Source organism: Zalophus californianus, chromosome 4 (genome assembly GCF_009762305.2).
Source record: "Zalophus californianus isolate mZalCal1 chromosome 4, mZalCal1.pri.v2, whole genome shotgun sequence".
Classification (NCBI taxonomy): domain Eukaryota; kingdom Metazoa; phylum Chordata; class Mammalia; order Carnivora; family Otariidae; genus Zalophus; species Zalophus californianus.
In genome coordinates this window covers 13,026,689-13,039,970 of record NC_045598.1, presented here as the reverse complement: position 1 = coordinate 13,039,970, position 13,282 = coordinate 13,026,689, and the positions used below count along the sequence as shown (strand labels likewise).

The following is a 13,282-nucleotide window of genomic DNA, read 5'->3' as shown; positions in this document are numbered from 1 at the left end:
AAATCGGGTGGAAAATAGACTGGAGGATGACGAATCCGTGTGCCCTGGGGTGGGGTAATCAATCAGCGAGATGGACCAGGGGACAGGGAGGTGGAGGGACACCAAGCAGGCTAGAGCGCAGGTGACACACTGCAAAGGTCAACACGAGCAGCGAGTGGAGAGTGCAGGCGGGTCCTCTTTGCAAACGGCCATGTGATCCCAAAGTTACCTGCTGCTTCAAGTTCACGTGTTCCTGAAAAGCCGGTTCCACCTTCCTAAGGACCCATGCTCATATGCTACTTTTCACTCAAAAAAATCTAGCATCAGCACAAGGGTACAAGGGTAGGACTGGGCACAAGGGTAGGCATCGCGTTACTGCTATTGCCATGAATGTAAATGGCAACCCATTACTAGCACCACACGTGGTTCCTTCCCTCGTTACAGCAACTCTGTTGGGCAGGTAGCAGCACCATCCCCATTTTATACATGGGGAAACTGAGGCTTAGCGAGATGGTGCTAGATCCCTGCTGTTTGCACACCTCACCCTCCTCCCACTCTGTACCTGGGAGACCCCCCTGTATGGGCTTCCCCCTGGGGTTTGGTCAATGGGCAGCACCAGCAAAACACTCAAAGACAAAAAGAGGGTAAAAATGTTGCGGTATTTCTCCCTCTAGCTCCCCATCAGCTCCCCGAGGCTCTCTCTGCATGGCCCTCTCCAGTCTCTGGTTGGGAGCAGCCGCCCACTGCTCCGAGCCCAGGGTGGCACCATCCCCTGCTGCTTACCCTAACCCCCATGCAAACCGTCCCCTTAATAAGCCCCCCTCTGAGACTCTCCGGTTGAGCCCGCTGGCACCTGAATGCTATGGAGGGAAAGAAACCCGTCCCAAAGCCATGGAGCTTACACACCGGGATGCCAAAGCTTGAACCCTACTCTATCTGCCTCCAAAGCCTGCGTCATTCCATCTGAACTGGGGTTTCTCCACAGCAGGCATTCACACCCGCCACCTTCACAGATTGGCCCTATCCGTGTGCCACCTGCTCTGCGGCACACTTAGCATTTTTCTTTAACTCGGCTCATTTTTTACTTAAATAAGCCATTTTAAAAAGAGAGAATTTAAATCACTGCCCCAAATGGCAAACCAGCCTCCCTTGCCTTAAACAGAAGGTAACTAAAAGAATTACAATGAAAACAAAACACTGTTGACTACAACTCTCACTCCCTTGGGCTCACTGGTTGACCCACACCCGTTTTTGTTGGAAAGGCAGATTAACACGCGACAGACGGCATTAAAGACATGAGATCATCAGCCTGAGGCTTTCTCCTTGGCACCACTGGAAGGACGGGATGAGAACGAAACAGGGAAAGACCCTCCCTCCCCGATTCCTTGTTACCTGCGGGCAGTCCTTGGCCCCTCCCGGAGGGGAACGTTGCCCACCCCGGACCCACCCTGTCCAGTAGAACTTTCTCTAATGATGAAAACGTCCTGCTTACGTCTGTGCTGTCCAAATCAGGAGATGCGTGTGGCTCTTGAGCATTTGACATGTGGCTGGGGTGGACTGCAGAACTGAATTTTGTTTAATTCCGTTAAATAAAAGCTGAGACACTTTGTGTAGTTGTAATGTACATGTCAGTCCTAGGCCACGGCCACGGCCACGGCCACGGCCACATAGTGAATAGCACAGCCCTAGACTGTAAGCCCCAGGAGGGCAAGGACTTGCCTCTTCAGTCTGCTCTGGATTTCTAGAACAGCACAGTGCTTCACCACCAGGGAGCATTCAATTAACACTGGCTGCACAGGTGAAGGAATCAGTGACTGACTGACTGACTGAATGAATGAATGAACGAACTCCGCTGCTTCATGCAACAAGAACTTGCTCTCTCCGCAACTCAGACTGTCCTGGGAACCACTGACTCTTCCCCATTAGGCAACCGGCATCCTTTCCCGGGGTGGGGGAGCTTGCCTTTCTCCTCCCACCCCGTTCCTCAGGCGGGCAACTGGGCTTCAGGAATTCGCCTTCCCCAGCCTCTCCTCCTCCGAGCTGCGCCCCAGCCCACTCCTCTGCTGCCCCAGCGCACAAAGAAGTCTTTGTGATGGGATTGCTTTGGTGGCTCCCCGCCCCCCACCCCGCTCCCTCTGCCCCTGCCCACGACATTAGGTGCTGGGTGACGATGCACAGTTTGTCACCTGCGTCTGCAGAACCAGGCACCTGGCCTTGGGCTATTTGTGCGGCCCGAACGCCCTCTTGACAACAAGCTGCATGCCCGGGCAGCGAGCACCAGCTCTTGATGAGGATGCCATTCACCCCTGGGTCCCGCCAGCTGGTCTGCCCCCTGCCAGTGCCCCCCAAGCCCCCGCTCGGTCCCTCCCCACCAGCCCAGCACGATGCCAGGGCAGCCCGTGATGGACGCCTTCCTCTGGGGCAGCACTACGGAGAGGGGAGGAAGAAATGACGCTGGGGACATAATGGAGTCACCAACGACTAGTGACAAACAACCCCATCAGAGGGGCAGGAGTGCCTCTGCAGAAAGAAACAAAAGGGCAAAGAGAACAGCTTGGCAAAGGAACAAAAAAACCCAACGGCTCAGCTGCTCCTCTCCCTGGCGACCCCCAAGCTGCTCCTGTGATTTATGAGGCTGGGCGGGGTGGGGGGGGGGGGTCGCTCCCACTGGAGCGCCGCCAAGATTCCCACCCAAGTCTGGGGGACCCCGAGACCTCCCCACAGAAGGCTCTGAGAGTGGTGGGCCCACCTGACTGAGCCCTGGGATGGTCCCCAGAACGTGGAGGGAGAAGGCCTGTCCCTACATCACGCACAGTGTGTACAGTGACAGAGAGTCCTTTCTCTCTGACCTCAGTTTCCCCAGCTTAAAATGGGAGGAAGGAGATAGTGCAAATAATTTCTCGGCTCCCTTTTGGCTCTGATGCTCTGCAATTCCAAGCCTGCGGACTCATGTGGGGCTCCACGTGGGGACACCTACAACGTACCCCCTCGGCTGGGCACCGAGGCTCGCCAGTACTTCTTCCCCTTTGCACTCAGGGATGTGGAGGGGAGGCAGAAATCATCATAAGAGTAGCAGCCATTTCTTACACGCCTCCTGTGTGCTGGGCACCGAGCACGTGGTCCCCACAGTCTGTGATTTACCCTGCCCAGCGGGCTCCACCCCACCAGGCCACCATGCCGAGCTGCGTGCTCAGCTGGAGAAGTCAAGGTTGAGAGCAGTGAAGAGTTCCCTGAGTTCACATGCTGGATGAGTGGTGGAGAGGGCGTCTGAACGCTGATCAGACCCCGGGAGATCTAGAAGCTTCTCCCCAGGAAAAGCTACTCCCATCACACTCGGTTCAGGCCCAAGGTACATGCTCCGGCTGGATCAGCCCCATTCCGGGCCGTGTGATCCTGGAGGGGCCTGGTTTTCTTCCTTGCCAGGTCTGGACACTCTGGGTAAGATGAACGGCCCCCATTGACAGCATTGCTTCCTTTAGGCCGTTGTCTCTTTGGGCGCCCCAGAACAACCATTTATAACCCAGCGGAGGTCCCAAACAGTTTCCAACTTCAGGTGGCCCAGAAAAACCAATTCATCTTCCTAGAACACTGCTCTGGGAATGTCACTCCTCTCTGCAACTGCTCCCCACAGTCCCTGGGCTCGCATCCAGAACCCTGGCCCTAGGCACACAGGCCTCCGCCAACAGCACCGGCCTCATCCCCAGCCTCTCAACGGGCACCGTATGCTCAGGTGGGGTCAGCCGCCTTCCTGCCTCCCAACCCCTCACTCACCTAGACGGCACACAGACTCCCTCCTCCAGGCCCTTGTGCAAACTCTTCCCTTGCCTGGGACACCCTCCTTGGCCGTCAGGATGCTCTCAATCCCTCAGAACCTTCCTGGGCCACTCCTTTAGTCCACAAAGATTTATCCATGGTATCTCTGTATTGGCCATTTATTATACACGATCATTTCTTGTTCTCAAATGAGACCGTGCTGTGTGGGGTTGCCAACAACCCAAAATTCCTTGAGGGAGATCTCTGCCCGCCCAGCAGGAGGCTAGGGCAACTGCTCAATTCACGGAAGTGACTGGATCCCCTGACTTGGCTCACCAGTCGGCCTCCGGGGGAGGGAGAAGAAAGAGTGAGCCCCGGTGGCCTATCAGAGAGACTCCACCCCGAGCGTCAGGAGGAAGGGAGGGGCCCGTGGGTGAGGGGCAGGTTACCGGCCAGGTGCTTCCAGGTAGAATCTCATTTGTCTCATGACACCCTCCACTTTCAAAAGACGAAGAAAGCGTGACTCAGAAAGGGAGCGACCGGCTCCAGTATACTCCACTAGGATGGGGCCGTGCTGGGACTTAAACCCAGTTCAGATGGAACCCCAAGTCCATTAACCCCGGCACGCTGTCCAGAGAGACAGTGATTGAGGACGGATGAGCCTGCCCAGTGTTGTGCAGGCAAACGTTAACAACCAGCCCCGGGCTAGGGGGAGCTCTGATCTGGAGTGTTGGCCCATTTCCGTGATGTAAATCTCCCACCACAGTCAGTTTCAAGCCACCAACGGGATCCACTCAGAGTTGGAAAACGATGTGCCAATCAATGCCTGGGTGTGAATCCAGCCCCTGCCCATCACGAGCGGTGGGACCCTAGGCAAATCACACGGTCTCTCCAAGCCTCGTTCCTCAACTGTCCAATGGGGAGAACATGACCTCCCAAAGCTTCTGGGTTGATTTAGTAGAACAAGGTTGGCACAGGCCTGGACATAGACGTAGAAGCTGCTCAAAGCATGTTTCCTACCTTCCTTGCTTCCTTGGTTCCTTCCGTCCATTCTTCCCCAAACCCCCACTCATTCCCAGTCAAGGACAGCCCCCTCTCCACAAGGAGAAGCCAGAGGGAACAGGAAGCCCTTTGGTCTTCTTACCACATTCCCCTGCTGGCCCATCCCCCAGATGCCAGCCGGGATGCCAGTGTGAGTGATGGTGAGCCGTGCTAGACAATGGGCACGTTCTCACACCAGAAAGTGTTTCCAGAGGTAACTGGTCAGGGCCGGGAAACAGGCCTGGGCCTAGTGTCTGGACTGAAACTCAAGCTCTATGGGGGAGGGGGGTCATCCATTCATTCATCAAAGACATCCTGAGGATCTGCCCAGAGCCAGGCCTTGTGCCAAGGCTGGGGTGCAGGGATGCCCACCCTTGAGAGATCTCAGTTCAGCAGGGAGACCAACCCTTGAGCATCTCCAGCCCCAGAGGAGGGTTCTTCTAACAGAGTATTACCCAAAGTGCTGCTATCAACACTCTTAGGGGACACCTGAGTCAGTGGGACGGGGGAGGGGTTATGGAGGGCAGAGAAGTGGAGACAGAAACTGGAGGGAGGTTTATGTGGTCAGGGGCTATGCTGGCTAAGGGCAGAGGTCTCCTCTCTGAGCCAAGAAAGTGTGGAAGTTGGGGAGGGGGCAGACAAGGTGAAGTTTAAGGCCAGAAACCTCTGAGCAGGCCAAGATTGTGGAGCAGAGAGACGGTGGGCTCTGGTCTCGCCGCTGTGTGACCCGGACACAGCAGCATCCTCGCCGATGGACTGGGGATGTGACACCCTTCTGGATAGCAGTGGAGGAGGGAGGAGCTCACATCAGCAAAGTGGCTACAACAACATCCAGTTCACAGAGCATGCTTTTTGGTCAGTTTACTGGCCTGTAAGCTCCTGGGAGCTGGCCTGTCCCATTCCAGACCCCTGTGGGCTGGTGGGGGAGGGATGGAAGGCTGGGCACACAGCCACCAAACCCAGATTCCACTCTAGCCATGTCCCACCCCCATCTCTTCACCTCCCCATGCCTCAGTTTCCCTGCTCGATGGGCAAGAGAGTAGTTGCCTCTGTGTCTTATGTGAGGGCTCGATGACATGCCAGGTGTGGAAGCCCTTGGTCAGCTCTCAGGGACTACCAGCCGGTAGGGACGAGGTCTAGAGCCAGCGTCTGTGTCATTTTGATTACCTGAGAGAACAAGAGTGTAGTTCCAGGAGCAGAACTTTGCCAATGGAAAGTTCATCTGTGAATCCAGCCCAAATTCCACACGCTGTAAACCTTTCCATACATGTTTCTGTAGAAAGTCTCTTCTAAACCAGGACACCCATGTCTGAAGGCCAAAGATGGTTTATGACCTAAACAGCCAAGCTTGACTGAGCACCCACCATGATTTTTATGGGGAAGATTCACCAGTGAGCAGATCCAGCCAGGGCCCTGCCTTCATGGGGCTTCCCAGGGCAGGGGATCGGAGGTTCACGGCAAGACTGGCTCCATTCCCGCATCTCACTGGGAGAAAACAACTTGCATTTACACTCGGTTGTTGGGGAGGAGCAGTGCCAATGCCTTAGACCTCCCAGGGAAGTCAGGGGGCAGGTGGTGGGATCAATCAGCCCCAGCTCGCAGACCAGGAGCCATCCCAGACATTACTGGCAATTCTGAGGCTCATCGTGCCTCGGGAGGGTATCAATGGGGTCCTTGTTTTGCAAACAGCAGAAGCCAACTCTGGACAGCTCAAGCCCCAAAAAAGTAACTAGTGGAACATGGAAGTCTCTGGAACACAAGGACAAGTGGAAGCCCCAGCCGCTGGGAGGACCCATGCAGTTTGAAGTGCAGCAACTCCGGCATAACCACCATTAATATTGGTCATCAGCAGAGCAAGCAGGACTGAGCAAAGAGTTTTGCATGTAATGACTCGTTCCAGCCTATGAACACCCTGGGGAGTAGGGTAGGTCCCGTCATTACTAGCCTCAGGAAACCAGAGAAGTGCAGTTTCTTGGGGGCCCCCACTGGCAAGGGGTCCTTTCAGGGGCTCTCAGTCTTCCTCTGCTCTGGATCCAGATCCCAGGGAGAGTGTCCAGTGGGCTCCTCTTGAGGTGGCTTACCTAACTGTGCCACCTACCAAGAAGGCAGGCAGTAAGGAGGTGGGCATGCACAATCTCCAACGTTAATCTAGTACGTGGCTGGTGGATACAGGAATGGCTAGTCAATCAGATTCCTTGCCTGGGGGCCGCAATGTCCTTTCCTGTTCCTTTGGGCTGCTACTTTGTGCACCTCCATCTCCATGCATGTTGGATTTATTTGCTCCATCCATGACATCCTAGTCAGGAGGTCTCGGTGATCACGCCCCGCCCCCTGCTACTGGACCCCACTGAAAGTATAAAGGTGGGTTCTGGGACCTCAATCCCCCTGTTCCTTCCCAGGACCTTCATCCTGAAGGCAGACAGCCCTTAGGAAGTGATGCTGTGTGTTTTGCCCCCGCTGACATTTGTGGTTTAAAACAGAAGGCTGAAAAACAAAATAAAAAATAAAAAATAAAAATAAAACAGAAGCCTGCACATCCTCTAGCAAGTGGTGGAGACTGTGGTATTCCTCCTCCCAGTGACGAAAAAATAGTTTCTCCTCTCCTCTGGGAGCAGCAGTGTCTCTGGATTGCTTCAGACATGAGTTTGAAACTCCTAGTTGTGGCACTTAAAAAGAGATCCTGAGCCTCATTCATTATTTAAGAAAGGAAAGAAAAGAAGGAAAAGAGAGAGAGCGAGAAAGATCCCGGGCCTCTTGTCTTCATCTGCAAAACATGGCTAATGACACTGCCTCACAGATTACTGAGAGCATTTAATGCATAAAGAACATGTCATAGGTGTGCAATAAATAGTAGCTGTCCATAATTGACTCTTGTTTCTCCCAGTTCTCAACCAAACTCTGGGGAGACTGGTCTTGAGTTAAGCAGGTCCCACGAGGCACAGTCCCACCTCCAGCTCTTTGTTCAGGCCAGTTTCCCTCCTGGCACATTTTCCTCCCTTGCCCTCAGCTTATTAATGTCTTCTCTTTACTTCAAGGTCTAGCTAAAGTCCTCCCTCCCCTGTAAAGCATCCCCTTGATCCCCCCAAGGAATCACTCTTCCCCGAGAACTTCCTGTAGGGGATGTCAATCACCTGGCATCTAGCAAGTGTCAACACATTTCCACCTGGACTGTCATTCGTCTTCTCACGAACGTGCCCAACCTCTCACCCCACTGGGATGAGGATGGAAGTCTCCCTCTTCTCTGACGTGCCCCGCCCACATCAGATGCCCATTCATTGTCTTGACAATGAGGAGGGCTTTCGGAGACAACCCCTTCTCACACCTGGGCAGAAGCACGCACTGGATAATTCTATCTCTGTGAGGGTTTGGAAGGAGTAAAACATCCAGCGTGCATCCAGAGAATTGCACACTCTAAGCGGTCCGTGGGGCTGGAGCCAAGGAAGTGCCTGAGTGCCATCGCCACTGGGAGACACCAGGGCACAGAGAGCAAGAGTCAGCCCTCGTCCGCATCTCTGCTCACCACTTACTGATCGGGTGGCCTTGGACAAGTCACTTAACCTCTGCGAGCCTCAGTTCCCTCACCAGCAAAAGAGGGCTAGTTTTACCTGTCAGTGTGGTTGTCAGGATTAAATGAGACAAGAACGACAAAGCAGTGAGAGTTCAATTAGGGTTGGAGATACAGCCCCTTCCTCCCGCTAAGTGAAGAATCAATTTTCCACTAGGCGGTAAACACTGTAAAGGCAGGGACTCCCCCACCATGTTCAAGGTCATGTTCCCAGTGCTTAGCACTGTGCTTGGTCTGGAGATGTTGCAGAGGTGGGTAGGGTGGTAAGCCAGGTTAGACACCTACACAGGGGGGAGGGTGGGAAGCCAGATCAGACACCTACATGGGTGCCAGGAAACCCAGTTAACAGAACTAACCAGTTTCTTCTTTGTTCGGCTCTTTATTTGGCTTCCACCTTCCAAGTCAGGACTGCTATAATCCAGAAACCTGAGGAAGTCACTTCAACTGCCTCAGTTGTGCGTGAGGCAGATGTTCTGGAAAGCCGGGGTAGCCAGGCCAATCTAAGGCATCACTGGTAGCCTGCCTGCCCCTGCCCTAGGGATTCTCTGAGCCCCATAGAGGGAACGTTTGAAGGAAAGAGAGCGCTTGGGGCTGGGCCAGACAGGGAGCTGGAAGGAGCCACTACTCCTGTCACTAACCAACCGTAAAACTCTGAGCCTCAGTTTCCTAGTCTGTGAAAAGAGGAGCTTAAGCCCATCTTGCAGCTGCATGAGGCCTGGGAAGCGGCCAGCACGTGCATGACACACTGCAGCTGATCCACACAATCGGGGCTATTGAAAAACCAGAATCCCTGCCAGATATCAGGAAAGAAGCAATCTCAGACTGTTTCAGGAGACTTGTGTATAAGGATCGTTCGTAGTGGAGTCTCATCACCCGCAGGAACCCAGGCAGCTCTCCTTTTGTGCCTGCCATCTTGCCCAAGGCATTCGGATTTTGGGGGGAGGTGATCATCTAGAGTTCCAACTCTAAAAGGGTCCTCCTGCTAAAAAGTAGTTTCGGAACCACTGAATAAGTGATCGCGGAAGTCGCTTCCAGCTCGAACATTCTCTGGACTTAAAAAGCAAAAACTAGTTCAACCTCTCAGGAAAAACTCGAGTTTGCGGCTGGGGTGGGAAAGGGGTGGGGTTTAGGGCTGGGGGTGTGGCCAGGCTGGGGGCAGGGCGGCTGGGGGAGCAGGGGCGGAGCAACTGGCTCTGGGCTCGGCCCATCGCTGAGCGGTGCGGCGCCGGGAGGGGTGGGCGGGGGGATGGAGGGGCAGTGAGAAGGAACCCAGCGGAGCTCGAGCCCCCGCCCCGCGCCCTGGGCGTGGGGTGGGGGTGGGGAGGAAGGATAAATACTTAAAAGTCGGCACAGCAGCTCGGGAGCGTACAGCCCCCGCAGTCTTAGTGCTGCGGCAGCCTCCGCTCCGCGGAGCCAGCCCTCCCACCCACCCACCTGCTGACACGCGGCTGCGGAGAAGCAACTGCCAGGGCCACTGGCTGGGGCCTTTGGCTCGCCCTAACCGGGCTTGCCCCCCCCCCCCACTACTCTTCGAGAATTTCCCATGGCCAAAGGAGTCAGGGCCAAGAACCACTCTCTCCCCTACCTCCACCCTGCCCGCCCCCCCCCCCCCCCATCGCCGGTGCCCTCTCTGCCGGGCCACTGCACAGGCTCAACTGCAGGAAGGACTTGCTTCCCAGAAGTGCCCAGGCAGGGGAATTTGGAGCCCAAAGACTTGAAAACGCCTCAGGGCGCTCCTGGGTGATCTGGCAGAAGAGAGAAATGTGGGTTTCTCCACTGCAGCAGAGTCAGATACTGGGGAGGGTGAGTTAGGGGCAGAAACTTATGGCCCAGCCAATCCTGTGTGCAGCGGAGTCCTTTCTCCCAGTGCACAGACCCACCTCTCCAAAGTTGAGCCCCTTTGTCTGCGACCCTTAGGGGCACAACAGGCGAGGGCACGAGAGCCATGCCTCTACATGGTAGTGATTGCCATCGCCCCCCTCCCCCCTCCCGCCAACTGGCAGGCATGTTTCGGAATGCCTGCCCTGGATTCTACCCTCTCCTCCCTCCCAGGCAGCCCCTGGCAGGTGGCCCGGCTAAGCCAACTGCCAGGTGCACAGCTCTTGGTCATATCCTGGAAGGGCGCCCTCCTCCGGCAAGCCGGCCTCTGGCATCTCCTGCTGACCCTTTTCGTACCCCCGCCCCCTCGTGGGCACAGACTTGGAAGGGGGAAGGAGGGACCCCATCCTCAAGCACTCTCTCTTCCTCTGCGGAGAAGAGGGCCCCCAGGTGGCTCAGAACACCTGCCTCCGCCCCAGGCTCGGAAAGTTTCCCCTCCGTGATCCGGGTCGGCGCTCTTTCTTCACCGTGGGCAGAGGAGCTCAAGGCCACGCCGGTTCCCCCGGCCCAAACAGGCTCACCCCCGGCGCCCGAGCCCGAGCCCGAGCCGGAGCCCCCCCGCCGCCGCCGCCTGCAGGGGCGGGCAAGAGGGGCGGAGGCTCTGGGACGCCGGGTCAGCTCTCCGCAGCCCTGCAGCCCAAAGAACGCCGCTCGCGGGCTCTGGGGAGAGCTGTCAGGGTGGGGTCCTGACCGAGCCGGGTTTCCCAGCGTAGCTTTAACCGTCAGTCGCCAACCCCACCGCGTCTATTCTGCACATTCTGGGTGGGTGGGTGGGGGGAAGGGTGCTCCCCTCCTGCCCCCAACTCCCAGTCCTTTCTCCCTGCAGTGTCCAGGTGAGGGCTCCAGTGCCTTTCAACAAAGCCCGGTGCCCAGCGCTGGAACCGGGACCCCCCCTCCCAGATAACATTTCCCTCTAGAGGCATCCGACGGAGGGAGCCCTCACCCCAAAGTTGGGGGAGATTCTGATCCACTTTGGAAAGTGTCTTGCTCCAAGGGTAGGGGGACAAAGTATGGGGCTGACATTTATTCTGGGTTACACAACCCCTCCCCCGCCCTCTGCCAGCAAGACCACCATTTAGGCTCAAATTCTGCAGCTTCTCCCATCTGCAGACCCAGCACTCTCCAAGGACCCCGGAGCGGGGTTATTTTAGGGAGGCACCCCTGCCTGGCAGGCACTCTCAGAGTCTGGTGAGGCACCTCCCGGTAGGGAAAGGCAAACGGCAGGACAGAGTCGACCCCCTACCTTCATCACTCAGTTGGGCTAGGGGCTGAGATCTTACTGGCCACAATGGCTACTTTTTGGCACCCTCCTCACCGCGGAGCCAGGCTGTGACTCCAGAGGGGCTGGTTCTAGGCACCCAGGGTTGGCACTAGACTCAGCGAGGAATCGCGGACAAGGACCCTCTGGTCTCCGCGCCCTCGGCTCTTTGCTGGTCCCGCCTCCGTCCCGCTGGGCTCGTAGCCCAGGTGTGGGCTCACTGCCCGAAAGGTGCCTGGGTCGCCAGGATAAGCTCTGGCACCACTTAAGACCCACCAGGCGGCGGCGCCGGTCGCGAGGCACGGAGGCGGCCGGGAGCCCTGGACCCTGGAGCTGAGGAGCCACCGCTGCTTGCTCTGGGGACCCCGCTCAGCTTCCACCTCCTCCCAGCTGGTTCAGCCTGGCTGGGACCAAGTCCATGCGGGACACACACACGGCTGCTCACACCTCCTCTGCCCCCAGACGCATCCATACCTCCCTCTACACTAAAACCCCACGCTCCATCGCACGCACACACACTCCCGGCCCACGAAGCAACACAACCCCCACACCCTGATCCACGCACACTCCTGCCCAAGTGTCACATTCCCCCCTCCTATGCACACACACTCCCCCCACACAGCAATAGTCATCCGCTGCCACACACCCCTGAAGAGACTCGCACACTTGGGACCCGCGAGAAACGCCACACCTCACATACTCACCACCCTTCAACACGCTCACACATACAATGACACAAGCTCTCACACTTCACACCTCACCGAGAAGCGGGCACCCGCTCACACCCCCAAACACTCTGGCTCACTCTTTCTCACACGCACACCTTCTCCGTGGAACTGACATAGACACTCAAACATTCCATCTGCACACTCACATCTCTAAATACACTCCCGCACCCTCTGCGCACACAGCTCCTTCCCGGACACCCTCACCCGTAGACGCAACAAAGGCACACGCTCGTACACACACACACACACACACACACACACACACACACACACACACACACACACACACACACACACACACACACACACACACACACACACACACACACACACACACACACACACACACACACACACACACACACACACACCCTGGCACAGACCCGCGAGCGCTCTCTCCAGAGGAGACCTCCTCCCTCCGTCGCCGAGCCGAGCGACTGCGCGGACCCCCACGCCAGGACCCGTGCTCTCACCCCGAGCCTCTCCGGGCTCCCCGGGCCCGCGCCCTTCCCCGGCGGCCCGCCCCCCGCGCGCGTCCCCCACCCGGGCTCCGGCCGGGCGCCCGCGCACTCACCGTGCGCCAGGTCCAGGATCGCGGCGAGCAGCAGGCAGACGCCGCCGCGGAGGCTCGGGGCGGCTCGCATGGTGCCCGGGAGCTGGCGGCGGTGGCGGGGCGGTGGCGGAGGCGGTGGCGGAGGCGGTGGCGGAGGCGGTGGCGGAGGCGGCGGGTCCCCTCGCCATGGGCTCAGGCGCGCTCCTGCCTCCGGCCGCCGGCCGAGACGGTGGCGGGCAGCGCCGGGCGCCGCGGGGGCGCCCCCATGCCGCCCGCGGCCGGGCCGCCGGGGCGCCGGGCTCGACTCGGCTCGGGCTCCGCGGGGCGCCGCGACCCTGCCCTCCGGCCGTGCTCCGGGCGCGCCGCGGCTCCCGGCTCCCCGGCTGCGCGCAGCGCCCACCGCGGCCCGGAGTCGGATCGGCGGCAGCGCCGGAGTTTGGAGCCGAACCTCGCTGTGTGCCTCGCGCTCGCCTCTCCCGGCTGCGCGAGCGCCCCCCTCCCCGCGCCCTCCCTCTGCCCCTCCCCCT

The 13,282-nt window shown here is 57.8% G+C and overlaps 1 protein-coding gene across 2 annotated transcripts in view; it reads right to left on the bottom strand.

The window, feature by feature from the left end:
- The window catches only part of IGSF21 (immunoglobin superfamily member 21), a 228,949-nt gene extending 216,047 nt beyond the window's left edge, over positions 1–12,902 (bottom strand). The window contains exon 1 of one of the 2 annotated variants that reach the window (XM_027619248.2): positions 12,777–12,902. Coding sequence is in view for 1 of the 2 variants with exons in the window: in XM_027619239.2 (XP_027475040.2) it covers positions 12,777–12,846 (70 nt within the window). In the remaining variant the exon portion in view is untranslated. The remainder of the gene's footprint in view (positions 1–12,776) is intronic. The other variant, XM_027619239.2, reaches the window with a different exon arrangement.
- Between the last annotated feature and the right edge of the window lie 380 nt (positions 12,903–13,282).